This window comes from Amblyomma mixtum, chromosome 2 (genome assembly GCF_055824585.1).
Source record: "Amblyomma mixtum isolate Tamu chromosome 2, ASM5582458v1, whole genome shotgun sequence".
NCBI classification, from domain to species: Eukaryota; Metazoa; Arthropoda; class Arachnida; order Ixodida; family Ixodidae; genus Amblyomma; species Amblyomma mixtum.
In genome coordinates, this window is record NC_143013.1 from 6,177,195 (window position 1) to 6,193,106 (window position 15,912).

A 15,912-nucleotide genomic window follows, 5' to 3' on the forward strand; every position below is an offset into this window, starting at 1 on the left:
TTAAGTGGTCGAGAGCACATAGCTACGTGTTTGTGAACGGGCGCCTCTCAAAACTCCCGCCAGTTGCCGTGTGCTACTAAAATCGGCGTATGCTGCGAAGCTGTGCCTGTGCTGCCATCTGTTGCAGCACAGCAAAAACAAAATTTTGGTTTTTTGGCCTCAAAGATTTACAGCTGCACACTTCGCGTAGGCAATCTTCGAGGTTTTTTTCTTTTTCATTATCCGCGCTTTGGTGCGCGCTTGTTACAAATATGCCAAGGTTGAATGACCTTCTCAGAAGTTGGATTACTCAACGAATTTACACAAATCAGCGCTGTAGAATTCCGTGAATATGCAAAATCGACAGTGACATCGACAAGAAGGCTAGCTGAGCTGAGCTATGACAAGGTCTATTGAAATAGGTCGCGAAGCCGGAGCCCGAATGCGGTCCAGAACCAAGTGCTAGCGACATCAAATTATGGGTGGAACTAAAGCGCCAAAATGAAATGAGTGGACAAACAACTAGAAGAGGAAAATAATTAGGACATATTTTGTGTTTCAAAAGCATTCAAAAACAATTGCAGTGATTCCTTTTTAAAATATTTTAGTTGTGTGCATTTTGTTAGAAAGTATAGCGCTTGCTTAGTAAAAATTTATGACAGCGTTCGCTCAGAGTAGCGGCAATGGCAGCGGAACGATGCCAAGGTTGACGGTGCTCTGATGTAATACCCTGGTCATATCTTTTGACCATTCTGCTTGCTTTTGTTTGAAACTCGATTCTGCTAGCCCTACTTTTTCCTCGTTGCTTGTTGCTCGAGTTCTTGGTGTGCATCGTTCGTGTACAGTTTCCGCTTTTGCCTTTTGCCAGCGCTTCTGTTTAGTTTCGTTCCGTTGGGTGCGGTTCTGTCGCTTTTGCCCCCAAAGGGCATCGTCTGTGGCCATGGCGCCCCCGTACGCAAAAAAGAGGTGTGCGGTTGCACGATGTGCGAGCGATAACCTGTCTGGCGGCGTCACATTTCATCGCTTCAGCGCGACACCTGCGACATTCAGCGCGACACCTGAGGTGAGGACGAAGGAAAAAGGCACAACGAGAACTGACTACCTAAAAATAGCGTTGGTGGTCGGCACTCGTGTCTTCTTTCTTCGTTCTCGTGTTGGGTGTCGCGCTGAAGCGTCGCGGCGTTCAGCAGTTTATTTTTCCCGCCAAGCAGCACCTGACGCTGACGTCACGTATATGACGTCACTAAAACACGTGACTTTGACGTCGCGTTTTTGTTTTAATTATGACGTCAGTTTTTTGTTGTCCACGCATTTCGAAGACGGCGCTGGCTGCGCACCACAAGCCGCCATGTTTTGAACGTATGGGCTTCTATGGAGCCTACGCTACCATAGTACATCTACCTTGGCTATGAGCTGAAGAAAAACCATGTGAAAAACTGCCGAAACTCGAGCACTCAGGTCTGGCTGGTTGCGCTGGTAGCTGTTGTGCCACTCGTGTTTTGAATCGTTCGTGTGGTTTTAAGACGCGCTCTTCATGGATAGAAGGCGGCTGCTGCTTCTGAAAAAGAAGCTTCTCCTCCTATTATTGCTTAGAAAGCAGCAAGAGAGGCGGCGGCGCCATCGCATGTGGGTGCAGCCCGCGTTCCTTGAACGCAAACAAAAGGGTCTTTACTACAGGGTGGTAAGTATCTCTGCAACTACTTATGTAGCAGTGTGATGCCAAGCATCTCACCAGCATTGACTCTATGACTGCTGTTTTCTAGCTGTTGGAACATGGATTGCCGATCAATTTGTTTTTCCTTTTTTTTTTAAACCTTCTATCTGCAGATGCGTGAAGTTCGTGATGGAAAACTCGAAACATTCATCAAGTTATACCGGATGACACCGCGTATGTTCGACGTGCTGTTGTCGTTTGTGGAAGATGACTTGACGCGGCAACACGTCGTCAGAGAGCCGCTCGAACCAGGAGAGCGGCTGGCGATAGCGCTGAGGTTAGCAAAAGCTGCAAGACTTGACGCTCGCAAGAACGTGCTAAAACAGTAGGCATTGCTAGAACAGACACCATACATGCACCATACTAATAGAACAGCTTGGCAAATTGTTTGATGATGATGATATTGTGGCATAACCCTATGTAGCAGGCGGTCACAACATTTGTGGCCTAGCCGGAATATTAAGATTAAAAAAGAGGAAAACACACACGATCAGAGTCACAACACAGGGGCACTGCGGTTACGCCTGTGTTGGTGCAGTCAGTCGCAGGCAGCCCCTTCTCTGACATTCAGCTGTAACCATAGGTGGCCGGAATCAAGGGGAGCGCGCCTCTAGACTGGCCATGGCAGTAGGGGCTACGAGTTCAAATTTACTACAAGCTAAGCAGTGCGAGGTACAATTATGAGCAAGCTTGTTGGAGCGCTTGAGGTATGCTCCATGGTGCAAAGGAAGTGAAACAGTGAGCTACAGCCAACGAGTACCATAGACAGTGCTTGCACTGTACAGCAGGCACATATATACGTACGAGGTCTGTTAGAAAATTATCCGACCTTATTTTTTTTTTTTGCGAACACCTGATGGATATGAAACAAGCGCGCTTGCACCAGCTGACCTTTAACCTTCGTGCGCATGCACAAATTTTTTCCCGCGTGCCGATAGCGTCAGTCGCTCGGACGCAGCATTTGAGTGAGGTAGTGCGCAGTGCTCTCGTCGGTTTTTTAGTGCAAGGAAAATGGCGGAGCGGCAGGAGCAGCGCTAATGCGTCAAATTTTGCCATAAACTGGGCGACAGCCAAGCAGAAACCATTTGGAATAATCAGACGGCTTTCGGTGACGATGCTATGAGCAGCACACAGATTAAGCAGTGGTACAACTGGTTTGAAGAGCGCCGCACATCGATGGAGAGCGAGCCACGCTCCCGTCGGCCATCAGCATGCCGAAATGATCAGGTCATTGCTGAAGGGAACGCTGTGGTGATGAGGGACCGTCATGTGACTATCCGAGAAATCAAGGAAGAGGTGGACATCAGCACTTTTTCTGCACATTCCATTATTACCGAACATTCGGCCATGAAGACAGTTGTGGCAAAATTCACGCCGAAGCTGCTCACGGTGGAGCAAAAGCAGCTTCTTGTTGAAGTCTCACAGGACATGCTGGATTCCACAAAAAGTGACCCCGACTTCATCAACGCCATAATCACTGGTGACGAGTCTTGGGTGTACGGGTACGACCCGGAAACCAAATCCCAGTCGTCACAGTGGAAGCATTCCACGTCACCAAGACAGAAGAAGGCCTGCCAAATGCGCAGCAACGTCAAAGTGATGCTGACTGCTTTCTTAGACTCCCGCTGTATGGCATACCACGAGTACGCACCCCACAGGGTCAGACAATGACCAAAGAGTACAACAGGGATGTCCTCCGTCGCCTACGTGATGCTGTGTGGCGCAAGAGACTGGAGTTGAGGTCATCAGGAAATTGGCGCATCCATCACGACAATGCTCCTGCACATTCCTCGCACTTGATTCAGACATTTTGGTAAAAAACCACTCATGTAGTTCAACAGGCTCCTTACTCTCCTGATATGGCCCCCTGCGACTTCTGGCTGCTTTCCAAAATCAAGAGGCCATTGAAAAGAGCGCGGTTTCAGACAAGAGAGGACATTATGGCTGCTACGACAGCGAGCTAAACTCCATTCCGAAATAGGCCTTTTCGAAATACTTAAAAACGTGGCAGCACCGCTGGGAGAAATGTGGGAAGTCCCAAGGAGACTACTTTGACGATGATTAGGTTTCCAACGCTCCAGTCATGCCAGTTTTTTTTCTTCAGCCAAAGGTCAGATACTTTTCTAACAGACCTCGTACAATTTCACTGGCACAAGCACTATACCAGTAACAGCACCATAGCCAAGATTTCGCTTTGTTCAGAGACACACTGCTTCAGTGTTGTAGACAAGCCTGCAGTGTACTAGCTGCAAGAGCGCGAAACACGTTAAGCATTGCTTGTGCAAACTGTAAAGTTTTTGTCTTTTGTGCATGTCCAGCACTGAAAACCGTGCCTGAAGTGTAATTATAACTTGAAAGTGGTGATGATCTAACATAACGCGGTGCTTTCTACTGTCGTAGAAGCATTTGTGTGTCAGACAGTGCTGGCCTTGTTGACAGTTTGACTTAAAGGCTGCACATCTGGAACTCCCTATTTACTAATGTGTTTAACGCACACTTAGCATTACATGCTGACTTAGTTATTTTCTAGAAATTCTTAAAATGTTAGGTTGATAGGGTTTCACATCTCGAAGCAACATGATGGTCTGAGACACACAGCTGTGGAGAGCAAAAATAGTCATTGTGTAGAAGCTGATGGCAGACTAAAAGAAGGAGGAGTTCCTGTTTTTTAAAGTTGCCCTTCATCACAAAAATGTGGCCCACGTAGACCTAGGCACTCGGTACCCCAACCCCTGTCGGTCATGTTTTAGTGATCATGGGTAACCTTGAACAATGAAAACTGAAGAACTATGAAGTGCAGGTCATCAAAGATACCTCCCATACTTAGTGAAATATGTACGATCCAGACATGTGCCAAATATGCTTGCATGCTGACAATTAATTAAACCGGAAGCTGTTCAGCCTCTAATATGCATCATTTTTCACATTTTTGGTCTTTATCAGAGCATCAGTTGTAAATAACTGTCCACCGAAGCCAAAAAATGTTCTCCAGTTATAAAGATTAATGTTTCATTTAAACGCCGCAGGAGCAGCTCTCTTTTTGGTGCAGTCGTTTTTCCACAGCATTGCATGCAAGCAAGCATGTAGAACAAAGGTTATGTTTTATGCTATCCATTTCTTGCTCACTCCAATAGTGCCAACAGTGATCGCTATTTACTATGCACACCATTTAAAATTAATTGCATTTCTCTTTCTAAGGATCTAAAACTTTTTTTTGTCATAAGCGGGAGGGCCACAACAGTCGCACAAACATTGTGAAAAAACGCCAGTAGCCTCACAAGCAAGGGACCCCAACCTTAATCATGGCTGTTGTCGAGCGCCTCATGGATCCCATGTCTCAAAGAATGGTTGTTCCAAAATTTCAAATACTAGAAACTTCTGCCACATGTGTCCAAGCTTGAAAGCAAGAGGGCACCATGAGTGTTTGGTACGTGGGCAATGTATATGCCTGATAGCATTTGCAAACTTGCAACAGAAGGTTACTTTATTCCGAGCTTGCATTATTACTGTTTTGTTTGGAATAAGTTGTGATTAAGGTTAAAATACTGAGGTGGGCTAGGCAGCAGCACATCGGACATGATGCTCAATCAGTTCTGCTTTATCGTGCAGGCCTTGGCGCTCTTTTTTCAAGTTCAGCCTTCCCTTGGTTGCGCTGAAGAAGGATTTACTGCTGCTCTTCCGTATCAACCAGACATCAAGTCATTCGCACGAGCCAGCCGTTGCCCCGTCATCGAGATCGTCCAGCCTTTCTTCGTTTCACCTTCTGCCACCCCATCGGTGACGTCAAGTCACGTGGACATACCAGCGGCTATAAGAAGTTGTCCCCCGGCCATCTCAACCAGTGGGCTAGGCAGCAGCACATCGGACATGATGCTCAATCAGTTCTGCTTTATCGTGCAGGCCTTGGCGCTCTTTTTTCAAGTTCAGCCTTCCCTTGGTTGCGCTGAAGAAGGATTTACTGCTGCTCTTCCGTATCAACCAGACATCAAGTCATTCGCACGAGCCAGCCGTTGCCCCGTCATCGAGATCGTCCAGCCTTTCTTCGTTTCACCTTCTGCCACCCCATCGGTGACGTCAAGTCACGTGGGCATACCAGCGGCTATAAGAAGTTGTCCCCCGGCCATCTCAACCAGTGGGCTAGGCAGCAGCACATCGGACATGATGCTCAATCAGTTCTGCTTTATCGTGCAGGTTAGTGATTATTCTCGAATGAAGTGTTTTCGCAGTGATGACCGCTTTCTATTGCTGCTGCCATGCCCACTTGGCTTACAAAGTGTTGTTTCTGCTGTTTCTTTCAAAATAAGCCTTTTGATCTGTGGTGACATTGAGTCGAATCCGGGGCCTACCGACCAGGAAATGTTGCAACAGCTTCTCTTGGGGCAAAATAACATAACTGCTTCAATCAACAATGTCCTGACTAGACAAGAAAAACTTGAAAAAAATGTAGCTAGCTTACATGAACGAATAAGTGGCATAGAAACTCAAATGGCTTCTCTTGGTACATTGAAGGCAGAGGTAAATGGCCTGAAATCAACTATAGCTGAACTAGAACAAAATGTTTCCAGCCTCTTGAATAAGGTTGATGAGTTAGAAAACCGGAGTCGAAGGAATAATCTGATAATTTATGGCGTTAAAGAAGAGAGCACTGAAACATTTGATGATCTTAGCAAGGAGATAAAAGAGAGTGTGTTTCTTGAAAAGCTTGATTTAACCATTAGTGGAATTGAACGCTGTCATAGGCTGGGAAAGAAGAAAGATGGTGATCGTCCAGTAATTGTGAGATTTTTAGACTACCGTGAAAAAGTATCGATAATGAAAGCCTGTCCCAAACTCAAGGGCTCTGAAATATCGATTTCAGAGGATTTTTCTCTTCGCGTTCGTCAGTTAAGGCAAAAACTATGGGAAAGCTCTGCAGAGGAAAGGGCGAACGGTGCGAAGGTCAAGTTATTCTTCGATAAATTAAGTGTGAACGGGACTTTATTTGCCTGGGACAAAACTGAAAACAAGCGTTACAGGATTACCAAGCACACCTGACAGAACAAAACTAAAAAAGGTTGTTTTCGGGTTTTAAATACTAACTGTCGCAGTGTTGTTAATAAAGTCGTTGAGTTGGAAGGTCTTTTACTTACGCATGACCCTGATGTAGTAGTGCTGACTGAGACGTGGTTAAGTGAAGATATATATGACAGTGAATTTGTTCCAAATAACTACCAGGTCTTTAGAAAAGATCGTGACAGAAGAGGTGGGGGAGTTGCGATACTATACAAAGCATCTCTACAACTTATAAGATTACCTGATGTCACCGGAGTCGAGGGCATATTCTGCAAAGTTTATGCTGATAACATCAAGTATTTACTAGGCGCCATTTACAGGCCCCCTAACTCTCCTGTCACTGTCTTGCACCATTTAAAAGAGTATATCCAGTGTCATGTAAAACCGGGAGACAGAATAATTATGACCGGTGATTTCAATTTCCCGAATATTGATTGGTGCACTTTTTCTTCACAGTCCTGTAATTTGATGGAAAACGAAATGCTGGACCTTGCCTTAAACTTTGATCTGCTGCAAGTTGTAAATGAGCCTACAAGAATACAGCATGGTTCGATGTCCATCCTAGATCTCTTTTTTCTAAGTGGCACCATTACGGAAAACATCTCTTGTGATGTTGCTACTGGTATATCAGATCATAAGGCAGTTTTATTGTCACTAAATGATGTTTCTTTAAAGCATGAAGATGCTCTTCATTCCTTTCCAAACTTTTCACGAGCAGATAATGAGTCCATCATTGACATTCTTGACCTTCGTTATGACGATTTCCAAACGAATCCTTGCAGTATTAATGACTTGTGGCTCATCTTCAAGAACATGGTTCATGAATGTATCCGGTGTTTTGTGCCGAAGATATCTAAGCAGCCTTGTAGCCGCAACCCTTGGATCAGCAGAGAGACGCTGCACTTGCAGCGTCGACTAAAACGTCTTAAAAAGCGAGCGAGATCAGCCACCCCTTCCATAGCCCGTGTTATTGAGGAGGTGTCACAACAATTAAAAGATCAGACTTTACTTGACAAAGAAAGATATTTTGGTGTCCAACTCCCATCATTTATTAAAAAATCTCCTGAAAAATTCTGGAGGACGATTACCCCGAGTTCCCGCAGTGCCGACATGTTTGTAATAGATGGAAATTGTATTCGCGATGATAATGCAGCCTGTGTAGCCTTTAATAACCACTTTAAAACTGTTTTTACTGCAGACAATGGTCATCTCCCATCTTTCAGTCTGTCTTTACCCCCTATACCTGATGTTACCATATCTGAAAGTGGAGTGTTCAATTTACTTCTAAATCTAGATGTTAAGAAATCGTTTGGCCCAGACGACATCCCAAATGCCTTTCTGAAGCAGTACGCGCAATGGTGCTCCAAGTATTTATGTGTCATTTTTAGAAGGTCTATAGAGGAAGGCGCCCTACCCGATGACTGGCGAGTTGCCAGAGTTAAACCTTTACATAAAACTGGTGACAAAACACAGGTGCAAAACTATCACCCTATTTCACTTACTTCCACAGCGTGTAAGATACTTGAGCACATTATTCATAAACATTTATCCACCTTTCTTGAAGAACATAACGTAATATCGAAAGCTCAACATGGTTTCAGGAAAGGATATTCGACATGTACACAGCTAATACAAACAATTCATGATTTTGCAGAAGCCATAAACGAAGGAAAACAAACTGACGTAATATTTTTAGATTTCCGCAAGGCCTTTGATACGGTTTCTCATAACAAGCTAATATATAAATTGAGTTCTGTAATAAAAAACGATAAACTAATAACCTGGATTAAGGCTTACCTGACAAACAGGCGCCAGTTTGTTACACTAAATGGTGCCCTCTCACATTGCATTCCAGTTGAATCGGGAGTTCCCCAAGGATCTGTGCTTGGACCGCTTTTGTTTATTATTTATATTAACGATATCGTCCAAGATCTCTCTGTTAATGTTAAGTTATATGCTGATGATTGTGTCCTCTATGAACGAATTAACTCAAGTGAAGATCAAATAAGGCTAAATAATGACTTTCAGAAAGTAATGCGCTGGTGTGATAGGTGGCAAATGGTGATAAATTTTGATAAAACAGTATATATGAGAATAACGCTTAAAAGGAATCCTCTTCTCTACCAGTATGGTACTTCCGATAGTGCACTCTCAGAGGTAATATGCTACAAATATCTCGGCCTATGGATTTCCAATAATCTTTCCTGGAACAAACATATTGATACCATCTCGGCAAATGCTCTGCGCAAAATATTCTTCTTGAGGCGTGCACTACGGTTCGCTACTCCTGAAACACGTTTCCTTGCGTATAACACTATTGTGCGGCCAATCTTAGAATATGCCGTAATGATCTGGGACCCATATACCAAGATTAACATTAACAAATTAGAAAGGATTCAAAAGAAAGCAGTAAGATTTATTTATAATTCCTATGGCCGCACCTCTATCACTAATCTTATTAAAAAGAGTGGCTTACCATCCGTTACTGATAGAAACCGTATCTGTCGTTTGAAATTCTTTTTCCAGTTAATTCATGGGCAATACAACATTGACATCTCGAAAATTGTTAGTTACTAGTGGTTATGCAACACGCCTGAGACATTCTCTTTCCGTAAAACCTTTATCCACAAGAACGAACTGCTACAAATATTCCTATTTTCCGAGAACCATTACCGAATGGAACAACCTTGCTGGTCATATAGTCGAAGAGAATAATTTGTCCCATTTTGAGGAGATGCTGGAACAAGTGAAGAAATTTTGAATGTTCGGTTGATGAGCAATTTGTTTAGATTTACTGAATTATATGCTTGGCTCTATGACTGCAGTATATATATTCTGAGGTTGTGAATTTGATACAGTACAGTGTGATGTACTAATTTCGTTGCTGTGACGCCTTGTCTGCTGTATTTCCTTTTCATTGTCCTTGGGTATTACACAAATCATGTACCCACCTGCGATGGTCTTGTAGTTCAAGACCGCAGTATTTATAAATAAAAAAATAAAATAAAAACTGAAATCATTACTGTATTTTTTTGTTTTGTGTCCCAGCTACTTGGCTTCAGGAAAGGACATTAAGGAAGTTGCCAAGGCATACCTAGTGGGATTCGAAACAGCTCGGCTGAGCATTCATCTGACTTGTCGAGCTATCTGGGCCAACCTCAGATATCGGTTTATGAAGGTGATGTGCACTTTTCGAGTTTCCCAGCTTCAGCTTTCACAGTCACACAGTTTGATTTGTATTTATTCTTTTGTTTTTGTACTAGTGTTGCTTATATTTGGGGACAAATATACAGTGTTAGTGGATATAAATCACATGATTTGGAGTGTCGCTGTTGTACGTTTTATATGAATCACACATTGTTACTTAGCCTTAATTGTTCTTGACGTGTGGCCAGACCACACCATTTATGGCACTACACTGGCCTTTTATAAATCCTTGGCCCATGCTCCCCAAACCTGTTTAGTTAATAGTGTCGATAGCCTGAATGTTAAAAAACAACCTTTCATCAAAGGCCTGGTGTTATTACATTAGTTACATGCATTTACATCGGCAGATGGGTAACTAATTGTATCTATTGCTGCTCAGCTTACCTGCGTTATGCTTCAAGAAAATTTTTGGTTACCACAGGTCCCAACTGGAGAAGACTGGTGCCAAATCGCCAATGGCTTTGTAGAACATTGGCAGTTTCCCAACTGCGTGGGTGCTATTGGCGGCAGACATGTATCGATTGCCACGCCTTGCCTTTCAGCTGGTGGATACCTGAACCACAAGGTAAATTGCCTGTGCTAAACCAACCTTTTTTAACAAATGTACCGATTTTATTTCTGTCAGGACGTATGTTTGGAGCCAACGTTTATAGTTTGGAGCACTGTGCCTAAGAGCAGAAAAAAAACTTGGCTGAGAATCTAAATTTGCCCTAAAAACTGTTTGGGAATGGTCATCAAAATTCTCAATACTCTTAATACCAAACCTCTCAAAAGTGTCTTCGATGATTCAGTACACAATTTTGGTTGGCCGCTGCAGAGGGAACTGTTCTTCACTAGCGAAATGCGAACAGAAAAAAATCAGGGGCACTTTGACTGTCTAAAGTGCGTTGAGGCGAAAGCGTTTTCCGCACCACTTTGCCTATGTGACACTGGTGACGTCACCACTGGATGACATCACACATAATTGATGATGAAGTAATGACAAATTACTAATTAATGACTAATTACTGAATAATCACTCAGCACTAATTGACTGCTAATTAATGGCGCTTAAGCTTCGCCTTTAGGAGTGGAACGCGACAGCTTGTTGTGGCGCTGCCAGGGAGTCCATGGGAACTCCACCATCTGAAAATTGTATTTGGGGAAAGGAAATTACACAGTAACTGTCTCACATATCTCGGTGGACACCCATCAAAACACTGACACATCTGTTGACATGACACAGACATCTGACATGACACAGACACAGACACGGCTGCTGACACAGATTGCTAAGGACAGCATGAGGCATTAAAGGCTTTCGCCTTAATAGTGAGTGCACTTCACAGGCATATTTTAGCGCAAAAGACGGGACGACAGAAAGACCCCAACCAACCCCCAAAAAATATGCCTGCTGAACACTAACTAGCCCAACATTTAACCCTTTTGTAGAATAGTGCACCTTCTGTGAAATGTTGATGTACACTGTTGAGATCCGATGTATTACTTAAATAAATATACTACACTGATGTATGACGGCCAAGCTAGTGAGATGATCAATGAAGGCACACATGTTATGTGGCCCACATCATACAGGGTCTTCCATGTTTGAATAAAGAATTTAAAAAAAATTCTGTGCAAGCTATTGGCCTATTTGTGACCAAAGCATGCACAAATTCGCATATTGTAAAATGTTTTGCTTAAGAAGTAACTTAACACTGACAAGTGTCTGTATTGTCTGGAATGGTCAAGAAATGTGATGTGCTCTCACTACAACTTCCTCTTGTAAAAAAGTGATCCACAAGGAAAATTTGTCAGGGTGCGCGAGTGACAATGGCAGGTAATGTCAGTTGTCAAATTTGCCACTCAACTCACATTTCGTTTGAACTGGTGTTGTAGTGGGCAGTAGTTTTTCAATGATCCCAGTCGATTCTAGTATTGCTTCTGTTAACTTGCATCTCAAGCAAAATAGACCATAATATGCTACTTTCTGCAAACTATTTTGGTGCGAATAGGGTGCATGAGGGATTCCTTAAAATTCTCCAGCCAAAGATGAAAGTCTCTGTACATTGGTCCAAATATATTGCTGCATATACTATCAGCCACAAAAGTTTATGGGGTGCATGGGAAAAAATTTATTTGGAAGCATTCAAGCAAGCCAGTCGCCCGAAGTGTTGAAGGTATGTGGAAATGACCATACTCCATCGGCTGCTGCTGGGTCATGACGCAGCTCATCAATAATTTTTTTTTTTTTTCGAGAACACTCATCCTGCGAACTTTTGTGTGGCAAGTAGTATACTAACCCGAGAGTGGTGCAACACTGCGAATAGCAGCACTGGTTAACTCGTGAGTGCTTAACATTATCAAGCCGGAGTCAGCACTGATTGTTCTACGTCGATACAAGTTAGCAGCAGCTGTGATGGCCAGTACCGGACAGCATGAAAGAAAGGAACGTGCAGAAGCAGCCCAATAGCTTAGCCGAGAATGCAGTTGTAATTTGTGAGCAGTTCACACATAATACAGTAGGATCTCGATGATATGAACCTCATGGGGTCGGGGCGTGAAAAACACCAGCGCCATATCATCCGAAATTTGTATCATATAAAACGAACAAAATCTGTAGGCGTCAGCACAGGCACGCAGATCTGTTAGCAGATGATGGGATTTATATACGGTCACGCACTGCCGCTCACTACTCATGGTACATATCCCCACAACTAGAGATTGCGGCATTGGTGATGTGCGGGCAGTGTTTAGTACTCAAGGATGCAGTTGCAGCTCACATAGTAGTAGTATGATAGAGTGTTCAGAATATCCAAAATTTCGCAATTTATACACAACACACTCACGCCATGAAATTTTACAAATTCATATCAACCGTAATCGTATCAAGGTTCTGTTGTGTATTGTTTATCTCATTCTTTTCACATGATCAGTGGATTAAAACAAATTGGATGGGAGAAACCTGGAAAACTTGTATTTGAAAACTGGCAAGGTGCTAGGTGTCCCCTCGTAGGGTCATCATTACTGGATTAGCTGGAGTGAAGCAAATGAAGAATCGTGGAAGTGTAAGGAGCTCACATGCATCCTTGTTGTGGTGACGTTTCAACCTCTGTACTAATGCCTCAGTGCTGCTTGCCACATTTCAGAACACCTCCTCAGTCGTGCTGTTGGCAGCCGTTGACAGCAAGTGCAAATACACCCTTGTCGATGTGCTCACCGAGAGTCGACAGCCTGGGAGCAACGTCTTTGAGGATTCAGACTTTGGCAGGGCACTCTGCAGCGGCGCACTGGGCATTCCTTCGCCAGCTGCGCTTCCCAACACTGGTGGAACGCTCGCACCGTATGTCTTTGTGGGCGATGACGCATTTTCGCCACGAAAGGACCTTGTGATCCCGTTTCCAGGACAAGTTGAAGACGAGAAGGCAATCTTCAACTATAGGCTGAACAGAGCACGGTACAGTATTGATAGTGCACTGGTGGGGCAGGTGACCCAGAAGTAAAATGGATCATGCGAGCTGTGGAGAAATTATGCTGCTTTGCCCGGGCCACTAATAAGATGAACACCAAAAGAATATCACTGGTTAACTGGATAGGCTACGTGGGGTATTGCTGTGCATGGGCATCCACTGCTAAAGCTCGCCGAGATGCTATTTTTCCAGCATTCGCATGCTCCTCTTTACTTTTGGAGCACCGTGAATTGTCGGGAAAAAGGTGTCTGCACACACCCCAAACCCACACCGTGAAGCCCTCACGCTGTGCAGTGTATGTATGCATGGCCAAGTTCAGGCTTTTCCCATTCTAGTCTTCAAGGTAATGTTTTTTCATGGCAGAAACTGTTATCCTGAGTGTACCTATCAGAGTTGCAATGCATTCAGGCTTCTGCTTATGTACGCATGCCTAAGCAGCGTTTCTGAATGAATTCTAAACATGTCATAATCCTAATATTTTGTCAGCTTTATGCCTGTGGTTACATGAAGCATTTTCATTTCATTTCATTTATTGTTCCCTTAAAGGCCTGAAGGCATTACATAAGGGGGGGCACATATTGGTTTACAACGGCGATGATGGGGACATGCATAACAATAAAAAGAACAAACATACAAACAAACATAAAAGGGGTTGTAGTCACATCAGGATTTCCCGGCAGGTGATACATCATTCATTAAAGATATATGAAGCAATACTCGCTACAAAGAGCGCAGAAGTGATCAAGATCTATGTGAGGTGAATTTTTATTTTCTCACGGAATGTTTTGTGATCAGTGCATGCAGCGATGTCGTTAGGCAGTGAATTCCATAGTGCTATTGCGTTGGGGAAAAATGAGTTGTTGTAAGCAGATGTGTGGCCACTGATGCGTGCTATCGGGTTACCGTGACTAAGCCGGGAGGACGTTCGTAGTGGGGCGGTTAATAGAGCGTGCCGTGATCTTGTGTTATGATAAAATGTATGAAGTAAGCATAGGCGGGAAACGACGCGGCGTGATTCCACTGTTGAGAGACGGAGGAACTGCTTGAGGGTGGTGACACTGGCTTCTCTTGAGTAACATGAAGTGATGAACCGAGCTGCACGATTTTGGTATGGTTAGAAAAAGTTGTCTTTCATGTCACTTTAAAGAATATCTACATGCCGTAGCAGTTCGCTCACCTTGTTCTAGCTCTCTTTTGTTTTCTTTAACTCTATCTTTGCTGTGTTTTTACAGGAGATGCGCAGAGAATGCCTTTGGGCTCACCGCAGCCAGATGGCGAGTGCTGCTCCGCACCATTCCTTTGATGCCGAGTAACGTCGAATATGTGATTAAGGCCACCTGCATGCTGCACAACTTTCTCGCTGACATGAATCCACATCATCAACAGTTTGTGGACACAGAGGACGGTGCTGGCAACCTCACTCCAGGGTCATGGCGGCAACGCATTAAGCAAACAGACCAAGAGGCACACTGTTTCCCACTTGAGGTCGCAGCAAGGGTGGAGGACTGCGATACAGATGCTGTACATGCGAGGAACCTCTTCATGGCGTATTTTTGCAGCAGCGTGGGCGAGGTTCCTTGGCAGTGGCAGCAGTCGGGTGCGTCTAAGGAGGCTGCCCTGAAGAACTTGGATGAGCGGCAGTGTCTCCCACTTCGCTCATGAAAGGAGACTCTTTCTATTGGTAGCTACACGAAGCACCAGCCTTTTTGAAAGACAAAGCTGTATGCTGTACTCGTGACATAACATGCGTGTCCTAGTTCTCCGCTGTTTCTACACTCATGGCTTTTGTGGCCAGATCTCTTGATTAGTGAGCCAGGCTTGTATGGTTTGCCTGAATGAATGATACATGACTCGCTATATTTGTCTTGTACCCGTGAGAATGATCATGCGATTCATTTTCACGGGTAACAAGACATAAATATAGCGAGTCACCATCGCCACTGGCCTGGCCGCTGCTATTATGGACCTTAGGGACATAGACACTTTAGTGCAGTGGGGTTGTGCGGGGACCCAGACAAATGCCCCAACCCAGCAAACCAGAAACCTCTCAGAGACGTCTCGCTAGACGTCTCTGTTTCTCGTTTGCTGGGAAATTCCTTTATAATAATAAAGTTTTGTTCTCGCTCTCTCTTGCATGATGCAGCCAGTTTTCAGAGAGATGGCTCTTCAGACCAAGCACAGGTTGCTCCTGTACTGATGGTAGTGGAGATACTATCATGTTGGCTGTATTAATTGATGTACAAGTAGCTCCAGTATGAAAGGGAACACATTATCAGCATTAAACCAATCACTACTCCATAAGATTGAGTGAGAAGCACATTTTGCTTTGTTCTAGACAGTTTCACTGTGGACAGAAATACTCGCGAGACATTTTCAACTTCAGCACTGAGCCAATGACAGAATTTGTTCTTGTGCACAAATTGATTGTTCTCTTTCATATTGGAGCCACCTGTATAAAAGTATTTGCAGCACTAACATGATCATTTCAGACATTGCTTGCCATTGTTCAGT

At 44.0% G+C, this 15,912-nt stretch overlaps 2 protein-coding genes across 2 annotated transcripts; both read left to right on the forward strand.

Moving 5' to 3' along the window:
• The first annotated feature begins 1,367 nt into the window (after positions 1-1,367).
• Positions 1,368-15,543, forward strand: LOC149358292 (uncharacterized). Its single transcript, XM_089570318.1, has 6 exons — positions 1,368-1,660; positions 1,807-1,970; positions 9,794-9,923; positions 10,374-10,517; positions 13,081-13,388; positions 14,634-15,543. Exons 1-6 carry the CDS (start codon positions 1,514-1,516, stop codon positions 15,061-15,063), a joined length of 1,323 nt encoding a protein of 440 aa, XP_089426444.1. The 5' UTR covers positions 1,368-1,513; the 3' UTR covers positions 15,064-15,543.
• Positions 2,026-5,444, forward strand: LOC149358293 (uncharacterized). Its single transcript, XM_089570320.1, has one exon. It carries the CDS (start codon positions 2,813-2,815, stop codon positions 3,362-3,364), a length of 552 nt encoding a protein of 183 aa, XP_089426446.1. The 5' UTR covers positions 2,026-2,812; the 3' UTR covers positions 3,365-5,444.
• Positions 15,544-15,912: the final 369 nt, after the last annotated feature.

Bases quoted from the DNA above. Each gene is read 5' to 3' on its own strand.
- LOC149358292 (XM_089570318.1), top strand. From the start codon at position 1,514: ATGGATAGAAGGCGGCTGCTGCTTCTGAAAAAGAAGCTTCTCCTCCTA. The intron at 9,924-10,373 runs GTGATGTGCACT...TGGTTACCACAG, and splicing joins TCAGATATCGGTTTATGAAG to GTCCCAACTGGAGAAGACTG. The intron at 13,389-14,633 runs GTACAGTATTGA...GTGTTTTTACAG, and splicing joins TATAGGCTGAACAGAGCACG to GAGATGCGCAGAGAATGCCT.
- LOC149358293 (XM_089570320.1), top strand. From the start codon at position 2,813: ATGAGCAGCACACAGATTAAGCAGTGGTACAACTGGTTTGAAGAGCGC.